The sequence below is a fragment of the Poecilia reticulata genome, chromosome 12 (genome assembly GCF_904066995.2).
Source record: "Poecilia reticulata chromosome 12, P_reticulata-male-v2, whole genome shotgun sequence".
Classification (NCBI taxonomy): Eukaryota; Metazoa; Chordata; class Actinopteri; order Cyprinodontiformes; family Poeciliidae; genus Poecilia; species Poecilia reticulata.
In genome coordinates this window covers 10,358,342-10,382,329 of record NC_088841.1, presented here as the reverse complement: position 1 = coordinate 10,382,329, position 23,988 = coordinate 10,358,342, and the positions used below count along the sequence as shown (strand labels likewise).

Below are 23,988 nucleotides of genomic sequence, written 5' to 3'. Positions count from 1 at the left end.
TATTTACCTTTACTGTTACTGTTAACATGATATAATGTCATGAATTTAAGACATTTGTTTAATAAAAGAAGGTGCTGTGACGTCTATGTAGTGTGGTTTGTTAGGATTTGATTTTTTTTCTTTATTTTATTTTTTAAACAAAACTTTATTGTAGATACAGCCAAATAGGATTTGATATTGCATTTTCTCTGGTGTAAAACGCGAATTAGCCAATTTTCTGTATTTATTGGTACGTGTTTTATAGCACACATATGGATTATGCAAAAAAATACATACATGTTGATCTTCATAACATACAAGACTTTATAACATACAACGTTGTTGTTTAATTTAAAGACTATTTTTGATTACTTATGGAGGATTCCTTTCTCCCTCCAAGCAGCAAGACGGACTCATTTCTCTGCTACCCCCGGACGTAGCACGGTTGTGATTTGATGCCGTACCGGTTCCTCTTCCGGTCTCTTTTCCCACAGCCACTGGGCGAAAATGGTGAGAAACAACGCTGACAAAGAGAAATCTTTTAACATCTGCTTAATCAAACGTTTATTTGAGACAAACTGGCACTTGTCTGATGGCATATAAGTAGCGGCACTTTTTAGTTAAAGTATCTATAAGAAAAATCTAATAGTTTTATGAAATTATAGTACGTTTCTGTAGCATCTTAGTAGCATTGTTCGCTAGCGTTAGCGTCAAGTCTGCAGTACCTAAAACGAGATTAAGTTTAGAAGAACGACGTGGAATAACTTAACTATGCGTATTTTAATTCAGTTTAAAGAGTTTTATATAAATACTAAGCATGTGTTAAATTAATATATGGCGTGGCTATTCATTTGTATCGAGTGTTTTACTTTAGTAAACCCTAAATTCATTGCCGTTACAAGTTTGTGAAAATCGGATACTAGACGCCTGTTTATAGAAGAGACTGACGCTTGCTATTATTATAAATAAGCCATTTGAGGTTAGTGTTGAATCACAACCAACTATGTGTGCGTGGTAAAGTCTTGTCAATGATGTTACCAAACAAATGTCTGAACCAATGACTTTCTGTGATTCATTTATTTGTACTGAGACAAGACATTCCTCAATTTTAACATTACTTTTAAGTTTTTAAAGAGTACGACTCTGACCTCCTTGATCTCTTCTACCTCCTTAGACCAAGGGAACATCATCATTCGGTAAGCGCCGAAACAAGACGCACACCCTGTGCCGTCGTTGTGGAGCCAAGGCCTATCATCTGCAGAAGTCTTCCTGCGGCAAGTGTGGCTACCCCGAGAAGCGCAAGAGAAAGTGTAAGTTATGTAGGATATATTGTATGTCCCATGTTGGGGATATTTTAGCTTAAACTTCACTTAATAGGTACTTTCTGTATATCTCTAGGATTTTTCTTCTTCTTTTTTTTTTAACAAAGTAGGATCTTATTTTGATTCTAGACAACTGGAGTGCTAAGGCTAAGAGGAGGAACACCACTGGAACCGGCCGTCTGAGGCACCTGAAGGTTGTCTACCGCAGATTCAGGTGAGAAGTGCAAGTTGGGGAAAAACATGCGTGTTCAGTTTAGATCACAGTAAAAGAAAAGTGATTTTGTTGTGGGGGGGGGGGGTAACAAATGTCAGGTTAATACATAGTTTCCTGTGCTTAAACACATGGTGCCTGGGCAGGACATGTAGTTTCCTCTGTGTTCCTCACTTAAGTTGGAGCTAAAGTATCTTCATGAATGTGTGGAAATGCACAAAAAAGATGACTGATGATTTAAAAAAAAAAAAAAAGAAGTTGACCCAATGAGACTTTGATATTAGGAAAAGCTTCACTGACGGTGTTGACATCACAAATTGTTGGGCTAGAGAAACACTGTCAAATTGAAACCAATTGCAAACACTGGGGGTTGTTGATATTCCCCGCAGGAAATATAAGCAAGATTCCTCCCGCTAACTTTTAATCCACAGAAAGGTTACGACTTGCATACAAATAGACACTGTTGCACAGTTTTATTCGCTATAACATAAATGTTAAACCAGAATTTTGGGAAATTAGGCAGAATTTCTAACCACATTGTTTACGTCTTTCGAGTTTGGTTTTAGTGAAAACGCTCTAAGCAAAAACTTTGATATAAACGGTTTTAACCAAACAAATTTGTTTCCTCAAGTGGATGTAGGAATTTTTCTTAGTTTACCTAGAGATGGCTCTAAACTAAATATCCGAGGGGGAATGATCATACAGGTAGACTGTAAGGAGAATTTATCTATTTTATTTACTTAAGTCATAAACAGAAAACATCAGCCTCTCATCTAGAAGCCCCACTTCCATTTAAAGTTTGACATGCAGCATAATTTAGCATTTTGCTTTCCACTTTACTTACTACTGTCTTAGAAATGCCACATACTGTTTGTGGAAAGGGGAATATGATTATCAACTTAAGACAAAAATATTCATTCCTGAGAAAACCTGATGCTGAACTTCATGACCTTTGATGGAGAAATAAACAATATTTAGATCAGGAACATTTATTTTCTTTGGATTCCCTTTAGAGAAGAGCAACATTTTATTTTCATATGCACAATTGTTAGTTGCTTTAAATATCTTGCAGATTTTTAAAAAATATAATATTAGTTAATTTAAAGTGTTGGTAATTTATGAACAACTCGCTCTTTTAAGTTAAAAATCTTATTTGCTACTAAATTGAACTTTAGAAGATTGACTACATATTTCAGCTGTGTGACAAAACATTTGTTTCCAAACATTTAAGTTCAAGAAATTGGGAGGGAAAATTTATTCTAGGTGTCAATCATATCAATAGTTATTCATGGTTTTATACTTTTGACAAAAAATGGAGGATTATCGTTTTTGCAAGGAAGTGAAGCTATTTGAATTTTCATTGTTCATTACCCAATTATCCTGATGGGGGCGGGGCTAACCTGACAGTGAGTGACATTAGATCCTGGCGGTCTCTGTTCCATTCTTAAATAGATGTTCCATCCATCCATTTTCTTGCACCCTTGTCCCTCAGTGGGGTCAGGAGAGTTGCTGGTGCCCATCTCCAGCTAACGTTCCGGGCGAGAGGCAGGGGTCACCCTGAACAGGTCGCCAGTCTGTCACAGGGCAACACAGTTAATTTAATGTTAATTTACCTTAAGCATGCTTTATCAGTCTTGTTGGTTGTTTTACAGCAAGATCACTCCTTTTTTAAAATGAAATGGTGCCTGGTGCTTTTATTATTATTTTGAAGTAATAACAAATATCCTTAATGTCCTTAATTATCAACCGTTACAAACTGATACATTTAACCAGTATCATGAGTTTAAGTTAATGTTAAATGGCTTTAACTTTTTTTTTTTTTTGCAGGAATGGTTTCCGGGAAGGCACTACCCCCAAGCCCAGACGTGCTGCAGTGGCCGCCTCCAGCTCGTCCTAAATGACACATTTTTGGTTTAATAAATGTGATGATAAATTGGAGTTTCAGTGTCGTATCTTTTTCCACTTTTAACTGGGGTCAGATGAGCAGGGGGTGGACCAGTTAGAGGCCAGAACTTTGTGTTCGTTTCTGGGTGGCCCAGTTGCATCTGGTTTTCAGATTCTGATTTAGTCTAACTTTATTTGGATTTGTTTACAAAGTATGTCTCCAGGAGACTGCTGGTGGTTTGAAGATAAGAACTTGCTGTATCAGTGCTTTCCAGTAATCATTTCATGGATTACATGTTGTAGGGGGAACAGACACAGACTTTAAATGTCCTAATCTTTACATTCTTTGAGCATAGTGATAATTGGTCTGATTGCAAATAGAAGCCAACACAAATTTGTTTCAAGCCATGTTTTAAATGGGGTTAAGCCCAAATGCTTTCCATAGGGGATGAATCTGAGGTTTGATGTGGGACTGCTGCATTTAGTATTTGTTTTTTCACATTAAATATGAATTATCTTTTAATTAAAAGGTAAATTTTAAGGTCTGAATTCTTAATGTGTTCCTTTATTTCACCTCCATGCAGAACACATTTTTATTAGTCCCATGGGTCACATCTAATTATCATTAGCTTATGAAATGCAAATTTTTTTAATTGAAAATATAAGTGGTCTCACAGTAAAAATCAAAAATGTTTGTGCTAAAAGTACAATTAAAGGCTTATCTGTTAATACTTTAAAGTTGTGTAAAATAGCATTTATAATGAGGTCTTTTTACTCCATCTTTACTATAATAGTAGAAGTACAGTTGCTCTCACTCCGTCCTATAATTGTAGAAGTACAATTATAGTAAAGCTCTAAATCTGAATTTAAATTTCATCTGGCAAAAATAAAGTATGTTAACAGTTTACTGATCCTTGAAAGGTTTCTATAATTAAGTTTTTGACTTTGGATCTCTTGAGTAAAGTCATCTATGATTTGAACCGTTTCCATTTGGTTGCTGGACACAGAATTTGTTTTGCACAACACTTAACAGTTTATGCAGCCAGCAGCAGCTTTTGGGCAGAAACTGCTTCAACACACAGAGAAAACATCCCTGCTCTGCTGAGCTGAGGACGTTGAGTCTGCATTTTGCTCTTGCATATCTGCCAGGGATGAATTTCCTTCAGGTTGAGGCAGCAGCCATGTTTATGTGATCTGGAAAAATCCAGCTGGGAGATGATTTTTTGGGGGGGAGTGGGAGTCCATGAAACAAGTAAATATTTATAAAGCACCAAACAATGCTGAAACTTCTCCGAAGATGACCGTCTGTTTACAAGTGAGTCAAATGATTAAATTTTATGAGTAAGGCTGGAAAATGTCAGCGGAGGCATCCTTATAAAGAAAAGCAACTTACCTCCAAAGTGACCTAACGTTAGGTCAAGTAAAAAATAAAACCCCAGATGTGTTGCTTCAAATGGGGAACCAACAGATTACACATAAAGATGCTAATGGTTTTCCAACAAATGTTAATATTTTATCTGTTGAGATCTGGCATGCTGACCTCTAACCTCTTAACATTGGTCTGGTTTCAGTCACAGATAAGCCCAGCAGCATTTCCCAACATTCCTCTGCAAACTGGTGCCTGGTTTCTCTGTTTTACACAACCAGCGCACTCCTCCACCTCTGGCAAAGTGGTGCTGCTGGCCAGCCTCTAGTTTCGAGTTGTTCCCATTACTTAGACTACAATCTATTTTACTGTCTTGCTGGGTGGTGATAGATTGCTGCAATGATTGCAGTTGCCAAACTTTAAGGTAGGAGTTCAGTTTCCTGAAGGACATGTCGGCTTGGCTTATGTTTTTGGTGTATACATGCACTTAGTTGATGTAAGGTTAGTGAATAATTGAGAAAATGTTTGTAAAAGTGCAGTAAATGGGAATCTAAAAAAACCCCCAAAACTATTGCTTTATTGGGCAATAAATAATTTTCCAGGAAGAAGGGGTGAGACTCATTACATTCCACCAGCAGGAGGCAATAAAGAGCGGCCACCTTTCAGTCTCTTCTTTTTCCATCTGATGGGAGGTGGTGGGACAGCAGTTCTCAGAAATAGGAGGAAGCTTGTTGGACAGCTCGTCCAGTTGCTCTCACTCCGACCTTCAGCTGCTGAGTCTCCTTCCTCTGACTCTCAGCCTGTCTGCTGGATTATTGCACTTCTGCTGTTTTACACATTGGAATGACATCCTCCTGAACTGAGGCTGCTGTAATGAGAGGTAAGCACATGCAGCTGCAGCCCCCGTTTGTGCCCCTCTTATATCAGCATGCACTAGGATCTCAAGCTATGGTCAGTGTAGTTATTACCTCTGTGATCGCCATGTGTTGAGTTGTTAAAACTGATTTAATCCTTTCTTTTTTCTCTCTCTGTCTCCAAAGCCTCTATCCTTGGATCAGTTTGTGCTCTTCTCTTGCTCCTGCGGGAGCCCGGATGCCGGGGAGATGAGGTTACGACCAGCACAGGTGGGTAGGAGGTTAGTGGGTTGGAAACCCGCAATGTTAGTCTCAGAGGAGCTTCGGAAAACACATGTGGAGTTTAAACCGGAGCTCTTGTTTTCGTGATCCCTCTTGGTTTTGTCAGTTCATAATCTGAACGTGGCAGATTAGGTTGGTGTGGGGGTATCAGACATTCCTGGAGCCAAGAAAACAAAGGCATGTCTTGGCAGGTAGAGAGTCCTGGTGTTTGAGCGAGCATCAGATGCAGTTGCATGTGCAAGTTTGACACAATTGTCTTTTTAAGCTTTTTAGAAAGATGAAAACCAAAGAGGGGGAAGGTTCTGATGTTATAATTGTCGTCGCAGAAGGATATCTGTGCAAAAACCAACTAAGTGGATAATTCTGAAATTAAAGCAAACATGATTCTGGTGCTATTTCAAAATGTCACTGAGAAAATTAGCAAAACAAAAGGAAAATCTTTTTTATCATCTATTTATTGTCATTTGTTTTGCCCTGACTTAATCTGATGCGATTCAATCTTAAGCAGAATCACTGCATTAGGAATTATGGAATGTTTAAATGAAAATTACTGCCAACCAAATCAATCACATGGAAAATTCTGACACCGTATTCTCTTAAAATCTTCTAAATAAACAAATAAATCAATAAAATACCTCAGGCCAAATAGTGATAAATCTGAATGTCATTCCTCCAATCACAATACAAGCACAATTTCAGCTTTCAGCCAATACTCGGAATTGGGGGGGGGAAATTCCAAGTATTTGTTCATCTTAGCCAGACTTTTCCAGTCCGTCTTGCACGGACACATCCCCCTCTCACGCCCCGTGTGCCATCTCGCTCTGGATCGTTTTACCTGGAACAACTCATCTCAGAAGACCGTGTTTGTGGTTCATTTCAGGTCAAACTAAAACGAGATTCGAATCCGTGTTGACCCGAGAAATCAGATAGTCTTCGGTTGAGTTTACATAGCTGTCAGGTGTGATTCCTGGATCTGATAAGGCTCAGAGAGAGGAGTTATGGGGGTGGTGTCTCTGCATGAACAGTGGACTGTATAAAACCACCTTCACAGAACATAGGAAGTGTTTGGATATTTCATGGTTCACCACCCACCCCTCACTGTGAGCGTATCGACAGTCATACAGTGTGATGCAGAGCCTGAGGCAATGATTTACAAAAATTTCTGTCATCCCACAACAAGCCTGTGTGAACCAGTTAACTTATGCCACAGAAACTCTATCCTCTCCTCTTTGTTTCTCGCCTTTCTTCTCTCCACGGACAAACAATGCGCTTTTCATGTGGGTTGTGCTATGCGCCACCTGCTTCACTTGACTTGTAAAAAGGAAAGTTAATGATTATTCCTAAGCGTGTGTTATCTTCCGCTACGTTAAATCCTCCATCAATCTGCACCGACTGGTAACAGTAGGAAGCTGTTAGGTAACGCAGTCTGGGTGCCGGCGCCACTGCAGCTAACTAATCAGCTCATTTTGTTGATATTGTTTGATTCGAAAGAAAACTGAAGTTGTGGGGGGGGGGATCTATTTTGTTTCATGTGTGGGAATGTTGTGTACTGTTCCAAGGCAGTTCTGCAAAGATGAGAGTGAGTGGGCAAATGTTTGGCTGCGGCATAGCTGTTGAGTTTGTGTTTCAGATAAACCAAGTAAAAAAAAGAAAGAAACATTGAAACTTCTGGTGGAATGAAGTGTTCATACCCCTTAAACTTTTTTTGTCTAGAATACAAATGTATGCCACACGTTTCAGATTTTTATTTGCCAAAAAAAAAACAACTTGAAAAATAATAAATCATTTTCATTCAATTTCATGCATACTCTAAACCCCCAGAAGTTTGTGGTTGTAAAGTAATAACCGCAAGGCTGTCGTCTACCTGCAGACTGAGGGAACATTTTCAGCCATGGACCTCTGCACATTTCTCACAGTAAAAACGTTTTCTCACCATTTAAATGGTAGAACTTTGGTTTAGAGGTCTATAAATTACAACTGATTTGAATCTGAGTTAATGTTACATGAGACCCAGTCATGATTAACTCGGCGAGTTTACAGTTTGGCTTAAATAAATAACAGGAGAATAAATCACATCGTTTTATAACATTGTTTAGCAGACGTACTGTAATTAGTTTGTCACAGTTTATCATTTTCTTCTCTGTTTGCAGTTGTCAGACATGATGTGTAATAAGTCGTTTACAAACCCCAAAACCAAATAAATACGATGTTTTAGATCAAACTAACTTCGGACATCGCTGTATCCAGTTTTCATCTTGTGCACTCCTTTCATATTGTCTATTCATTAGTTGAAGTTTTCTCTTGAAATAGTCTTTGCTTTAAATGAAGGCGTTCATGTTTGCTCAAAAGAAAGTACTGCTATATTCAGTATGTTAAAGAAGCCATCCCATTCCTTTTAAACACCTATTTTAACCGTACTTTTATCTAATTTTGCACGCAGTTATTGTTCTGTTTTCCTGCACAGTCGAGATTGTCTCACTAGATTACAAACAAAAATGTAATTTAATTAAACTAGGAACAAAAGGAAAGTCAGAGTGCGATCCTGTTGGGGGTTGAGTTAAAAGACAAATCCCTGAAGCTCATAAGACTTCACATCTGTCTCCGAAACATATCTGTTGTGTGTGAAGTTGGAAGAGCTATCGCAGGCTTGACCCGAACAGATGGTGCTGTAGGAAGTAAGTTAGTGTCAAGTAATGAGAACTGCTCACATGGAGAGAGGCAGCAACAACAATGCCTGATTTCTGTTCCCCACCCTTTGGCTTTATGTGATGGTTTGAAAAAGTTTGTGTGTTTATCATGTTGCCTTATTTTTGTGACAGAAAAAAAAAATTGACCATGATGAATCTTTTCAAAAATAACTCCCACCTTTAATGTGGCAAGTGTGCTGCAACCTCAGCATTTTGTGTTATTTGGTTTGGAGTATCAGCATTCCACAGCTTGACTTGGCAACATTAGGCTTCCCACTTTTTTTTTTCCAGGGTTGATTTCTCTCTACCACTGCGCTCCTCAGGTGACGCTACAGATTTTCCAGCGATTGGTGTTCATAGACTTGCATTTCCTTTAATTCTGGTGTAACCTTTTTTTGTGTGTTGTTCTTTTAACTTGCATATCATTCCCACTTCACTAAACATGACAAGAAGTCTAGTAAGTGAAGAAAAGTGATCCCAGACCATGATGGTACCGCTACCTTGCTTTACCATGGATTTAGTGGGGGGGTTTTGGTGATGTGGTGTGTTGTTTAATAGGTTATTTATATAACTTGAGCAAATACAAAATGTAGTTTTCAAAAGATGATCTTGTCTTTTGAGAGAATGTAGCTGTACAAACAAACCTCTCTACAAACTGGACTTTACCTAAAGCTGCAAATGAGCAAATATAAGGAAAATCCCACTAACAGCTGGACTTTATTGACACTTAATTACACTCTGTAAAGTTGACGGCATGCGCGTAAGAATGAACCCTGGAAAGGACTCAAAGGGTGGTCCAACAAAGTTTTACTTATGTAACCAGTTTACTGCAGCTTTTAAAAGTGAGTTTTTTTGTTCATTAATGCAGCTTGTTTGTCTCAGAATGAAAAGACTTTTGAAATCATTTGTTTTGGTTCATGATGTTACAAAACTTGGGCTTTTTGGCAGCAGTGTGTGTCAGGGTCTGCTTATAACCACTGAATGATCCACTTTCTTTTTTATGACCAGAAGGGAGAGCTTTTAACTCAGGTTTTCCTCCTGTTTTCCACAGTGAACCCATGCTGTTACCTCCCGTGTCAGCACTGGAGCGTCTGCGTGCGCTACGGCGAGGACAAGTATGAGTGCGACTGCACTCACACCGGATACTACGGAGAAAACTGCACCGTCCGTGAGTCGACTCATCTTCAAAAGAGCCTCCTCTCATTTCCTCCGTCGTTATTACACTTCTCAGGAATTCAAGATCCGTGTTTTCTCCAAAGAGTCGCTTACGGATCAAGAGGGATTCTTGTTATATTGCGACAAAGCTCCCTGGTCACGGAGTCGAAGCCGTCTTGTCTAGACCAAATATTTGGGGAAAATCTGGTGAAACTGCCAGCAGAAGAGCAGCTGCATCAGAAGTTAATCTGTTGATTTCTTCTGCAGAGGCTTCTACTCTGCTGGTCTGAACTGGTCTGCTTCTCATTTCCACGAAACAGTCACCCTGCTGCGGTTTGCAGTCAGGGGTTATGCATACTCTGAGACTGACAGATATTTAAAGTGCAACAATTACTTTTAATGGTGATGCGGGGGGGCGGGGGGGAGATGAGAGGGAAGTGAAGAAGGAAAAGGCCAGCAGAGTTAAAGGAGCCGGAGGAGAGGGGCTGGGTGAGAACGTCTGCATAGCTTTTTTTATTATCTGACTTTTCGGATGACCTTCCCTTAATGTTTCCGGGAATCCTGGCCCATTCTCCCTCAGAAAACTGGTGGAGTCGCGTTTGCCGGAGTCACTGGTTGCGTACACCATTTTTACAGCAATATTTTCATAGAGTGTTCATCCTTTATGATGTGATTTCTTTTATGAAGAGCATCACACACACACACACACAATGGAGAACGGATGCCGTCACACCCCTCACTTTGTATTTGACTAGGGAGGGCTAGAAGCCTCCCTCTTTTTCCTCCAGATGTAGCGGCTGTCATTATGGCCGAGCACGCAATGCTAACTGATGTCAGACAGGAAGACTTTAGTCTGATTTCAAAAAGGAAAAACTATGACGTGGCGTCTATACAGTGAATGGAAATACCTCGTTTCAGCTGCAGTATGTTACAAATCTCGGCACATGATCAAAGGGTTTGGACCGCAGCAGACATGTAGGAAATAACATTTTGGTTTTTTTTGTATGTCACATTTTGTAAGTGTCTGACTTAGGTCATTATTTCATTATTATTTGTAGAGTAGAGACAGACTCTACATTGATGCTTTTTAGTAAGGAGAGCACCTCAGCGGACGCACTGTGCCGCCCAACGCTGAATGCTAAAATAGAATCCTTTGATTTATGTTCCCTGGGTTCCAAGATGGTAGATAAGTTTAATTCTTGTAACAAAGTAATCTCCTTATGAAGCCCAGGATTCCCGTAAGTTACATTTTGGCGCTTAAGAGCCTTTGGGAAAACATGCCCAATGTTGATCTTGTGGTTTGAAGGCGTTTTATCTCTGTGACAGGAAAATCCTGGATTCAGGATTTGTAGCTCAATAATGAGAACGAGCTACCATGTTGTTAGACCCAGTTTATGAAGTCGGTGAATAGAGAGATGTGGGTGGCCTCAGCTGTTAAGGCTTACAAAGGCCCCTGATGGACTATGACATAATGACTCAGCTACGTAAAGTACATTTCCTCTCCACATTCCCAGTTGTTCTCATTTCCACTAAAATAAAAAAATAAAAAGTGGGTTTTCCCCCCCCCCCCCCCCCCCTTTTGCCCACTCATCATAGCTGAACTTTGGACCCGGGTGCGTCGGTTCCTCAGGCCCAGTCCAGATGTGGTGCACTACATTCTCACCCATTTCCACTGGCTGTGGGACGTCATCAACAACACGTTCTTACGGAACGTCCTCATGCGGCTGGTTCTGACGGGTCAGATGATTGTTTGGACAGATTTGCTAGGGTCACGTACCACGGCGTTTATTTATGCTAGCTCTCTTCCTTTTGTCAACAGTGAGGTCCAACCTGATCCCCAGTCCTCCCACGTTCAATTCAAAATATAACTACCTCAGCTGGGAGTCCTACTACAATCTCAGCTACTACACCAGGATCCTGCCGCCTGTTCCTGAGGATTGCCCCACGCCCATAGGGGTCAAAGGTGAAGTCTGAGACGCTGAGGACTGTCAGCAGGAGTCTAGTTTTTAATTGTACATGCATGCTGTTAAGTTGTTACACATGTTCTCTGAGTTTGAGTTGATCTGACTCTCGATCAACTTTTAATTAGTAATTGTGTGATTTGACATGTTGGAACATTTCTCACCTTTCTTGCTTCAAGTGGTGAAGAAAAGAGGACAAGGCATTCGAGTACAGCAGATTTGTGATCAGGAAATTGCCATATAAAAGTTTCTGCTGGTCTAAACTTGTACATGTCTAGAGTTAGAGCGATATTTAGAAAGTTTAAAACAATTGGTTTTAAACTTGACATCGCACAAAGTGAGGGGTTGTAACAATTCAACTGGAAAACAAATAAATGTGTGAGGGGAAAAGCCAGGTTGTATTGATATGCACACTATTGAACTAACACTTTGCTAAATCATCATTCAGTTCATTTTCAGCCTTCAGTCACTTTGAGTTTTTATTATTTTAAATCTGACTAATTGGAGATAAAACTCATCTGTTCTCGTTGGATTTAAAAAAAAAAAAATATATATATATATATATATATATATATATATATATATATATATATATATATATATATATATATTTTACCCTGTTTGCAACCTTTGGCTGAAACCATATCTTGCAGAGATTTAACAAATCTGAACAGTTGTTTTCAGCAAAATTGGACATCGAGATTTGGAGAAAAAGTGGGACAACGGTGACGTAACAAAAACTGGATACTTTTCCGAGATTTTTTTGAGAAGGAAAGCAGGAAACAGGGAGGCTTTCAAGATGCCAATAAAAACTCTCAAAAAAATTGAGAGCGAAACATATTGCTCAAAAAGAAAAATGAAAAGATGGGCTAAAATCTCCCAACACTTTGTGAGAAAATGTGTTGTGGTTTAATGAATCCAGCCTTGAAGTTATGGGACACAATTCCAAAAACTACAGTGAACATCACCTTAAAAACACCATATCCAAGGTGTAACCAGGGTTACTTCTCTTCAGGTGAAACCGAGAGATTTTTTAAAGGTGGATGAAGTTATGAATTTCTACAAATGTCAGTCAGTTTTGACCCAAAACCTACAGGAGGCAGATGTGTGCCTGTAAATCCAAGCTTACATCCAAATCTAGAACAAAAAACAGCTTCACAAGAGAAAAATTAAGGTTAAAATAAATTAAAGGTTCATGTATAGAAGTCTCTGAATGAAAGATGTCTTCACAATCTCACCTATTAGGAGAACTTTAAATGTGCCAATAAACCAATAAATATATGGTTGTGTGTGACGCTTTGTGTTTGTTTTTTTTTCTCTCTCTCTCTCATTTTGCTCAGGCCAAAATGGCCTCCCGGACCCTGAGGTTTTGGTTGAGAAGCTGCTGAAAAGAAGGACATTCAGGCCCGACCCTCAGGGCTCCAATATGATGTTTGCTTTCTTTGCTCAGCACTTCACCCACCAGTTCTTCAAGACCTACAACCGCATGGGTCTGGGCTTCACCAAGGCTCTGTCACACGGGGTCAGTCCGCGAAAAATAACAAACCTTTTAGAAAAGATAAAAATTATGACCCATAAAAGTATTTTAATCAGATCTTGGTCAGCTGTATGTTAAATTTCCCTCCATTTAATCCGTGTTTTATCTTGTTACTCGTGCAGGTGGATGCGGGCCACATTTATGGAGACAACCTGGAACGTCAGCACAACCTCCGGCTTTTCAAAGACGGAAAACTGAAATATCAGGTGAGACGTGCGGCGTTAGCTTTAACATATGGAACAAGATCAGAACAGAAAATAATAGTTTCAGATCTCCAGGTGCTTTTGCATCGAACCAATATGATGATAATGTGTCTTTTAACACATTCAGGGCAGTGTTTTCATTTTCTATTTGTCAAAATTATTTTTTCCTGATTCTTAGCCAAGTACCATTGATCAAAAAATATCCTGAGCAACGGTCATGTCGCCAGAAACAGGGAAGCTAATTACCAAGCATGGACCGCGTCATAATTAATTCCTGTTTTTCTCCATCAGTTGATCGATGGAGAAATGTACCCTCCATCTGTAGCTGATGCTCCCATCAGGATGAGCTACCCTCCCGGGGTCCCGGCGGAGAGACAGATGGCCATTGGTCAGGAGGTGTTCGGGCTCCTTCCTGGTTTGGGTTTGTACGCCACACTGTGGCTCAGGGAGCACAACAGAGTCTGTGACGTCCTGAGAGCAGAGCATCCGACCTGGGACGATGAGCAGCTTTTCCAGACGACCCGCCTTGTCATCATCGGTGAGCTCGACTCTTTGGAAGACATGTTTATTCTAGAGTCTACATGAATTATTCACGTATCGAATTTGCCCCTTATTCCTTGAATGACATGGACGTGAGCTCTTTTGATAATTATTTACTGTTGGTGTGATTAGCTCAGAATGGTCAGTAAGAAACACAGACTGTGGATTTTGTTTGCAGGATTTCATCATCTGCATCTGTTAGGTGTAAAACATTCATTTTCAGACTCTGTTGCTGCTCACCTTTCATTCACAGCCTTTAAATGCATCAGTTCTTGCCTGCAGGCAGCTTTCTGTGCATTTAGCAGAGACTGAAACACCTTTCCTGCTCCTGGGTGAGAACCAAGTAGCGAGCAGGATGTGCTTGTTCAGCAGTTTTTTGCGGGGTTTTTTTCTCCAACCCTGGTTGTCAAGGCGCATCGGCCTGCATGTTTTATGCGTTTTCCTCCTCCAGCACACCTGATTTCAATTTAAGTCTGATTAACATGCTTTTCCTGAACTGCAGTCATCTGAATCGGGTGTGTTAAAGCAGGAAATATTTAAAACATGCAGGGCAGTGTGCCCAGAGGACCAGGGTGGGGAAACACTGCTTTAGAGTATTATTATTATTTTTATTTATTTTTTTTTTCATTTTATGTACTTTTGTTGTCAGTTTTCACAGTGAATCTACAAAATTAAACAGAAGATTCCAAACACATAAAGCTACTATATTAAATGCAGAGTGCAGAACTTGCGATGACCACCACCGTCCGTCTGATTTTCAGGCGAGACCATACGGATCGTGATAGAGGAGTACGTGCAGCACCTGAGCGGCTACCTGCTGCAGCTCAAGTTCGATCCCACCCTGCTCTTCCACTCCCACTTCCAGTACGGGAACCGCATCGCGCTGGAATTCAGCCAGCTCTACCACTGGCACCCGCTGATGCCCGACACCTTCCACATCGACGGAGACGAGCTGACGTACGCGCAGTTCCTCTTCAACACGTCTGTCCTGACGCACTACGGCGTGGAGAAACTGGTGGATGCCTTCTCTCGGCAAGTTGCTGGCCAGGTAACGACGATCTGAAGGAAACGTCGAAACGACCTCCGACTGGTTTCCTTAGCACTTGACCACATTGCATAAGAATAAAAAATTATATATATATCCATTTTCTTGCACCCTTGTCCCTTAGTGGGGTCGGGAGGGGTGCTGGTGCCGATCTCCAGCTAACATTTCAGACGAGAGGCAGGGGTCACCCTGGACAGGTCGCCAGTCTGTCACAGGGCAACACAGAGACAAACAGGACAAACAACCATGCACACACACACTCACACCTAGGGGCAATTTGGAGAGGCCAATTAACCTGACAGTCATATATATATATATATATATATATATATATATATATATATATATATATATATATATATATATATATATATATTTTTTGTTTTTTTTTTTTTTGGATCATGTTTCTAAGCTCCTTTTTTCTGCAGACTGTAAAACATTCTTTGGTTGTTTGTAGGTTTTGACGGCATGTAACATTTTAGTTTATCTGCTTTTGTGTGACAGCAAGTCTCACAAGCAACTGAGGTACTGTTGGACTTTCATTCATTGTTTCCCGTTTTGCTGCAACTAATAATATGTTGACATGATGTGTTAAAAAAAAAAGGGTGTTGAAAACGTTGCTTTAGTTTGTTGGACATTTCCCAAAGTAAGCCTGTTAAAAGCCTCAAGAGGATGCCAGATCTCATACGAGTGGATCCTGGAATGTTTTCCTCTGCTCAAGAACAACAAAGCTAGAACAACGGTTTTTGTATGATATGCATTTCTGCATCTCACTGAATAATTTATTAGGCACAGATAATGACAAGTTGGACCAATCTTCAGGACTGTCTTAAGCCTTTGTTCAACACGGTGTCTAAAATTTAAAAAATCCCTTTGGAGATTTTTGGAGTGTCTGCAGCAGATTTGTCATCTGCATAGACATTTTCCATTCCATCACACCCTAAATATGCTCTGTTGGATTGAGATCTGGTAACCGTGGAAACTCATCGTGATAAGGGAATCAGTTGGAGGTCGTTTTATCTTGTGGCATGATGAATTATCCAACTGGAAGCAGCAATCAGCAGATACATAGATACAGTGTTGGCTGCAGGCTATAAACAATGCTGGTTACTCCGGTGTGCCAAGAAAATACCCCACAGTTTATTGCACCACCCCTCCAGCTTTATCAGCTCATGTAAGACAGGTTGGATAAATGCTCTTTTTTTCGTTTGCTCCAAATTCAGACGCTATCAATAAAATGTGACGGTGTCCAAATATGATTTGAACGTTAAAGGCACTGATGCCGTTCTACCATGTTAGTATGTAAATATAAGCTATACATTTAAAAGTATTTTGGTTTTAATGTAAACCAAATACTTGACTTAAATAATAAACAATAGAACAGGATAAAACTAAAATTTCACTGACAAATATTTCAGATTTTGTTCCTAGTTTTTTTTCTTGTTTGCTTGTTTTTTTGTTTTGTTTTTTGTAAGGAAAAATAATGTGGAATAAGCAACTTGCAAGAAGTAACTAAGCAATTCATTTACAATTGTTCACGTTTCTAATATTTTTAATCTGCAGATTGGTGGAGGCCACAACATGAACGCTATTGTCTCCAAAGTCGCCGTGACAACGATAAAGGAGTCCCGCGAGCTCCGGATCCAGCCTTTCAACGAGTACAGGAAGCGTTTTAACCTCGAGCCGTACACATCATTCAGAGACTTCACCGGTAAGACAGACGGCTGTTTACCGTAAAAATCATTTGGAGACATCTTGTCTTCATTTCAAATAGTTCCAGAAACGAGGATGATTTATAGCTGGAAGAAAGAAAAAAAAACTCTGGCCACCGTAGACAGGGTCCAAAATATTTGAGGGTGCATAATATGACAGTGCTCTCTTTGAGAGGCCAGAAAAAGTCAAACTCAGAGCAGCAGCTCTCATGATTTCATGTCTGAAAGAGTGTGTGGTGCTGCAATGCTCAGAGCACCAATGCCACATATGCAGCTTTGAAACTTTGTTTATGGGGTAAAGCCAGGAATAGCACATAAAACAAGTGCAATGGAGCATCTGCCTTGCTGCTCAATGCTCCGGTAATATTATAGCCTGGCTACAAATCAAACCAGGTTTGAGTTTCTTTCATATTTTGAAAGAAATCAGTCTTCGTTTAATGTCGATGGCCGGGTTTGGGATTTGACCTGTGCAGTTCAAAGTGATGCTAACTTGTAAAGTAGAAGGTAAACAATGCTTTATTTTTAAAATCTTATGGAAATAAAGGAAAGCTGACTGTCTTTTTTATGTAAGCATCAGCTTTCCAAACCTCGATCTTTGCTCTTTCTTCTTTTCATAATTGCTCAAGTTCAGTCAAATTGAAAGAAGAGTATCTCTGTTTTTTTCTTGATAGTTTTTCCAATTCGATTTGGGTCTGGACTTTGACTAGGGCATTCTAGCACATGATTGTCTTTTAACCTAAACTACTTCAGAGCATCTTCTTCTGTACCCATCTGAAGCGTTACATATTATACTGATCTGGCACCTTAACATTCACACATCTGTCAGATTGATATATTTACTCATCTTCCTTCTACCGTACTATCAGTGTACATTTTAAGTGTTACTTCTGGTCCCTTTTTTTGCAGATAACGAGGAGATAGCCAGCACCCTCGAGGAGCTCTACGGGGATATCGACGCTCTTGAATTTTACCCCGGGTTACTGCTGGAGAAGACTCGAACGGGGGCGATATTCGGAGAAAGCATGGTGGAAATGGGCGCCCCCTTTTCCCTCAAAGGCCTCCTGGGTAACCCCATATGCTCCCCAGCATACTGGAAGCCCAGCACATTCGGAGGCAAAGTCGGCTTCGACATCGTGAACTCGGCCACTCTGAAGAAGCTGGTGTGCCTGAACTCCCGGACGTGTCCCTACGTGGCGTTCAGTGTTCCAGCAGAGGAGAAACCAGTCAGGAAAGAACCAAGCACTGAGCTATGACCATGTGCAGATCCCCGGGGAGGGGGGGTTGTGTTTTTTTTTTGTTTGTTTTTTTACTCCAAGTGGCTTCACAAAGCAAGCAAAGATATTCGTTTGGAGAAAACAGCAGTGCTTGTTTTAGCAGCACTGCAGATCGTTACAGAGCCCAGTGCTCTGTGTGAAATCCAACTCTCCTGTTACTAAACTCGCTTGCAGCGCGTCCCACACTTGAACGATCACATCAATGAGGAGCCGAACGTGGTTTTTTTTTATTAAATGCTTTCTGCCTACAGACTGAAAAGTTGTTGAAGTTTGGACCGTCCGATAAAATAGACGTGTATTTGTTGGTAAATAGTTTATTTTGGAATAAAAACTATACCCACATGATGTGCTGTTTTCAATGAATAAAGATTGGAAGGTGACATCTATTGTTCTCTCCACTTCCATTTACTGAAAGCACTGAATCAGTATTTATTCTGGCCTGGAGTCGTGATGGGAACGGAAGCCTCTCACAATAACCGTGGGTGTTGGTTTAATGATTGGTCACATTAAACCCCAACGTTACATTAAAGGATGGAAAACTAACACTTTAGGAAACCATTTACGATAGATAAAGGTCTTTAGAGACAAAGCGATCTATTCAAATCTTAAGACAACACATGTTCATTTTGACAGGATGTTTCTCTACCATGGCTGAAACTTTTGTCTTGGAGCGAGGCTGAGTCAATACAAAGCTTGTTGCTGGCACCCTGCGCCTTTTGTAAGAACATTTAAAAGAAAACATCTGGATGTGTGACTTGGCAAATTCGCTGCTCACTGCAGTGATTGTAGTTAACGCTGCAAGTAGCTCCTACGCAGACGATTGAAGTCTGGAGCTTGATTTAAGCGTTTCCAGGTCTGGAGAAGTGTAGATAAAGAAAACTATGTAAATAGAGAGAGGGAGAAAAAAAATATTTGTATTCAAGACCATCCCATTGTCAAAAATTTGTCTTTCAATGTATCCTCCCATCCATCTTCCTTCTTTCCTGTCTTGTCTCCTTACTTCTTTTCTTGTTTCCCTTTTTCCTTTGTTCATCCATTCTTTTTTCTTCTCTTTATTTTTCTATCCTTCACTCATTCCTTCCTTTTTACTTACTTCCTTTCTTTATCGTCTGCTTACCTTCTTCATTCCTTTTTTATTATTCATCTTTTTCTTCCTTTGTTCTGCCCTGTTTACCATTTTCTTTATGCCTTTCCTCACCCTCTTCCTTTATTAATTTATTCATTTCTTCTGTCTATCTGTTTTTATTTTTCATTTCTATTTTCCCTTGTATTTTTCTTTTATATCCGGGACACTTTAGAAATATGTGTCATAAATTCATTCTATCCTTTGTATTTTTACTTTTAGCCTAAGAGTAAGAGGTCTGAAAATATCCACGTAGAAGAGTTTATGGTCACATTGCCCTCTAGGGGTGAAAGCTCTAACTACATGTAAAGGCTTGCAGCAAATTCTCATCCCACAACGTCACCCGTGCTGCCTTCAAGTGCTTCCAGTAAAGTCTATATGACATGCAAGTAAACAGTTTTTGCAGTTTTGCTTTACTATGGTGGGGCATCTAGTTGAGCCTATCTCAAATGTTCTGTGGAAAGTTATTGAAATATGTTCAGGAGTAAACTTTTGAGGACATCCAATGTGACCTGATAGAAGTTATGTCTATAAATCTAATTCTTTCTTGAAGAAACGCCTGACATTGGCTGCATTGTCTTTCACAATTAATGGCCTTTGGAACAAGACAATAACAGATTGTTAGTTCAACCAAAACAAAGATAGACATAAAAAATTGTAGTCATCACCCCATCCTCCCAATCCAACCCAAAGCACAATGCAACATTTTTGAAAACCAAATGAAAGTGGAACATTTTGAATGTTATGGTCTGTTAGCTGGGTTCAGATAAATATTAAATCTACTTCCACTGACATAAATCTGTTTGCTGAATATGACTCTTCATAAAAATGACGTGTATTTCTGGAAGTAATAGATGTTGACTGATGTTGTTTTGTTGCAGCCCTGATCCTAATGTGGAGAAAAGTAAACAGCTTTCTGACTGGCAGTGAAATCTTCTCCGTCTGAGCTTGTAGTCACGCAGACTTGAAATCTGTCTCTTTTCAGACTCCATAATTTCATTGTGTATTTGCATCCTTTATTTGTTTGTAAAATGAATGAGCATAATTGTTTTTTCTCATGATGTTGCAAAGAAACAATCCATTACAGCTAGGACCAGACGCATTGCCTACGTATGTTTCCACAGCTTTGCTTGCCATCAGCGCTTGAATTACTTCAAGCAGGTATGTGTGTGTTTCTTAGTTATGATTTCATATTAAAAGCTTTTGAAATAAATAATAGTGAACTGTAGAAGAAATATAACGGACAAAAAAATAACCCACGTCGAGGAAATAGCAAAGTTTGTGAAAACTAATACTCGCCCAGTCTCAAACTATTGGCCATGATTACACAATTACAAAAAAAAAGTATGCATGCTGAACTCAATATTCCTTCTTCACCAAGTCTCCCTAAATGCATCCTCGGAAGGGGCGTGGTCTGTGGGAGCTAAACTAAACAGATTGAACAGACTAAGCGGCGCTATTTTAAAGCGGTTTCTGGTGGTATTTTCAGGTAAGTTGTTATAAATAAACAGTTTCACCAGTTTTGTAAACATATACAATTTCAGTTACACGAAAGAAATTCCGCTGGTTGTTTCGTTTGAGCCCAACATATGAAAGCTAGCTAGCTTCTAGTGCTAATAAAGCTAAGTTCACTTTTCTCCGAAGAACAGTGTGTTCGGCCTGTTTCCAACATAGTATAGTTGAAATAAAACAATTTAATATATATTCTTTATAGAGGGTTATACTATTATATTAAAGAGAAGCAGACTGAACTACTGGGTTGGCTATTATGTCGGCATCGGCAGGTTTGTTTAAGGCCTCCAAGCTACTGTTTACATGTATCGCACATACTCCATAGAAATCTGGAGATGTGCTATCACTATAGTAAATAAAACAAATTATGTATTGTTTTTGTTTTGGCTAAATGTAGTAAGCGTTAAAAAAAAATGATAGGTGAGAGGCATTTGTCAACAATGACTTCCTTTTTTTTCCTCTCCATCTGTTTCCCCCGACTGGATTTTACACGGATCAGAGAACCACAACAAACCTTTCGGCTTAAGTTTAATGAGCTGCTGATGTCCTATTTTCCAAATAGGCGCCTTCTGTTGTCGTCTGAGCGCTTGTATGTCTGTTAGTCTGGATTGCATTAGAGCATAAACGACGCGCTTAGATAAACATTATGTGAAAAGTGTTGTCAACCGGGACAAGGAATTAGTCCACCAGGGCCTGATCTTGTTTCATATGTGGCGTGTTTTCAGAGCTGAGCCGCTGCCATGACTACTCTGGATGACAAGCTGCTGGGTGAGAAGCTGCAGTACTACTACAGCAGCAGCGAGGATGAAGGCAGTGACAACGACGATGAAGATGGGGAGAGGAAGACCATCCGGGACGCGGGCGCCACTGAGCCGGACATAGACTACAGTGCAGACGGAAGTGCTGTCAACACAGGTAACAGGTTGATGGGATTGTTGTCGTATTCGTTGTGCTGCTTTATCAGTAGACTTTAACATCTGTGAGAGTGTCATTTGGATAAGTATTGCAAAAGTATTCGTACATACATCTGAACTTTTTCACTTTTACTCAACCCACCTCAAAATATAACTTTTAATCTCTGTGCAAACCAAGAATAAAAAGACTTTTGAAAGCACTCAGTCTATTGTATGTTGGAGGATGCAATGCTGCCACACTTTTCAGATTTGTATGTGTAAAAATGATTTTAAAATCCTAATAAAAAGCATTGCAGTATGTGGTTGTACTGCAACAAAATGTGAAAACAGTTCAAGAGGTTCGGATACTTTTGTAAGCTCTGTGCCTTTGAGCATAAAAAAAAAATGGCAACATGGATTTATTGATTTTATTTAATTTTTTTCTAACGTTCTGTTTCAGGGCCGAAGGGAGTCATCAACGACTGGAGGAAGTACAAGCAGCTGGAGGTGGAACAGAAACAGGAGCAGAAGAAAGAGATGGAGAGACTGATAAAGAAGCTGTCGATGACGTGCCGCTCCGATCTGGACCTAAAAAAAGACAAAGAGGAGGAGAAGAAGCTGCAGGACAAAATTAAAAGCAAAGTAAGCAGGAAAGAGCTGCATTCGGTTTATTTCACAAATCATTGAAGTAAAAGTGACTCCTAAATGTAGCTGGTATAGTTAAAGTGCAAGGAAATCATTAAGGAAAGCTAACCTGCTTAATAAAGTTTGGATTTGGTCGTTTTTTCTTTTGTTTTGTTTTGTTTTGTTTTTCCCTGACGTCTCAATGGTTGACACAATTAACCAAACCAAACACACACCCACTACAGATCTTTTATTTACTTTTATTCAATGAAAAACGATGAACTCCCCTCTTCTCGGCTTTGTCTCGCTCCGCAGATGACCATGCAGGAGTACAACATGCTACAGGAGGACGAGGACGACGAAGACTTCCTCCGGCAGTACCGCACGCAGCGCATCGAAGAGATGCGCCGCCAGCTCTGCCGCGGGAAGCGCTTCGAGCGGGTGCAGGAGCTCGGCGGCGGCGAGGAGTTCCTGGAGGCGCTGGACAAGGAGGACAAGAGCACGCTCATCATGATCCACATCTACGAGCCGGAGATCCCGGGCTGCGACGCCATGAGCGGCAGCCTGCTGTGCCTGGCGCACGAGTACCCGCTGGTGAAGTTCTGCTGCGTGCGCAGCTCGGCCATCAGCATCAGCGCGCTGTTCCGGGAGAGCGCTCTGCCCGCGCTGCTCGTCTACAAAGGAGGGGACCTGATCGGTAACTTCGTGCGGCTCACCGATCAGCTCGGGGAGGACTTCTTCGCCGTGGACCTGGAGGCGCTCCTGCAGGAGTACGGCCTGCTGCCGGAGAAGCCCGCCATGGTCCCGAAGACGCTGCGTAACGGAGCCATCATTCAGAGCAACGCGAGCGACGAAGACTCGGACCTCGACATAGACTAGGCCTGTAAATATCTGCTGCTCCGCTTGGTAAAGCCGCACACCCAGTCTGCATGGACCATGTATATTTATTTATGTGAAGCCCTTGTTTAGAGATTCTGCCCTGACCTCACAGCAACAAAGCTAAGAAGAAGGGGAAAAAAAAGCAGGAGAAATCATTCACTTCATGTCATTCCATTCTGAATATTTGGATGAGGGTAAATGTCACTTATGATCACTGTTTAAAACACAGCAGGAGTTCTGCTGTTGCTGTACATATGGTTCATTTCTTTCCTCAAGCTCTGTCCACTACTTGTGTTCAACACATTCCTTTGTCTTATCATCCATGTTTCACTCTTGTGAATATCGAACCTTCGCCTCCAGACTGACCTTTTTAGTTTTGTAACTTTTATATGTGCTGTACCATCAAATAAACTGCAGCGTGTTTCAAATCAACACCCCGCCCTTTTTTTTTTCCATTTCATTTTTCTTACAAGTGGCTAAGACCACAAAGTTGAAGGAAAGTGCAAGTTGAAAGTTGCATTAATTAGTAAACTGATGTGTGGTGACAGCCTGAAACAGAAACCCAGCTGTGCTTGGAGCTCTATAGAAACCATCCGACTAGAAAAGGGGAGCATTAGAAAAGAAAAGTAGCATTGTTGTCGTTTCCTGTTATAAGTAAAGCTCTGCTAATGGCTGGACTGTGGAAGGCCAAAATGGCCCATGTCTGGCTATAAAGGCGAGCAAAAAAGAAAACCAATTCATGAGTTGGGACGCCGTAAAATACGGGGAAAATCCCGTCAAAAATGCCTCTAGGCTGTCTGGATTCTGTGGATCCTCTGTCTTTCAGCTCCATCGGCAAATTATTTACTTGCATATGAGCGCCACAGAATCTGATTAACATTTTTGTTGCTCTAGCAATTTTGGCTTAAAATAAATGTGCTCGAAAAAAGTGTAACCTATTTGTTA

General features: G+C 40.4%; 3 protein-coding genes and 1 non-coding gene across 4 annotated transcripts; all 4 read left to right on the top strand.

Annotated features, from left to right (window-relative positions):
* The first annotated feature begins 336 nt into the window (after positions 1–336).
* rpl37 (ribosomal protein L37) lies at positions 337–3,450 on the top strand. The gene is made up of 4 exons (XM_008423707.2): positions 337–489; positions 1,154–1,289; positions 1,431–1,515; positions 3,340–3,450. Exons 1-4 carry the CDS (start codon positions 487–489, stop codon positions 3,407–3,409), a joined length of 294 nt encoding a protein of 97 aa, XP_008421929.1. The 5' UTR covers positions 337–486; the 3' UTR covers positions 3,410–3,450.
* LOC145554447 (small nucleolar RNA SNORD72) lies at positions 999–1,076 on the top strand. The gene has a single exon (XR_014090406.1). It is a non-coding gene; the product is annotated as a small nucleolar RNA SNORD72 (small nucleolar RNA).
* Positions 3,451–5,429: 1,979 nt separating the features above from the next.
* LOC103473446 (prostaglandin G/H synthase 1-like) lies at positions 5,430–18,392 on the top strand. Its single transcript, XM_008423706.3, has 11 exons — positions 5,430–5,642; positions 5,803–5,886; positions 9,637–9,753; positions 11,337–11,477; positions 11,560–11,703; positions 13,042–13,223; positions 13,361–13,444; positions 13,733–13,979; positions 14,743–15,029; positions 16,590–16,737; positions 17,645–18,392. Exons 1-11 carry the CDS (start codon positions 5,636–5,638, stop codon positions 17,989–17,991), a joined length of 1,788 nt encoding a protein of 595 aa, XP_008421928.2. The 5' UTR covers positions 5,430–5,635; the 3' UTR covers positions 17,992–18,392.
* A 2,101-nt stretch (positions 18,393–20,493) lies between these two features.
* pdcl (phosducin-like) lies at positions 20,494–23,475 on the top strand. Its single transcript, XM_008423705.3, has 4 exons — positions 20,494–20,624; positions 21,373–21,562; positions 22,001–22,182; positions 22,480–23,475. The coding sequence occupies exons 2-4, from the start codon at positions 21,388–21,390 to the stop codon at positions 23,041–23,043; spliced, it is 921 nt and encodes a 306-aa protein (XP_008421927.1). The 5' UTR covers positions 20,494–20,624; positions 21,373–21,387; the 3' UTR covers positions 23,044–23,475.
* Positions 23,476–23,988: the final 513 nt, after the last annotated feature.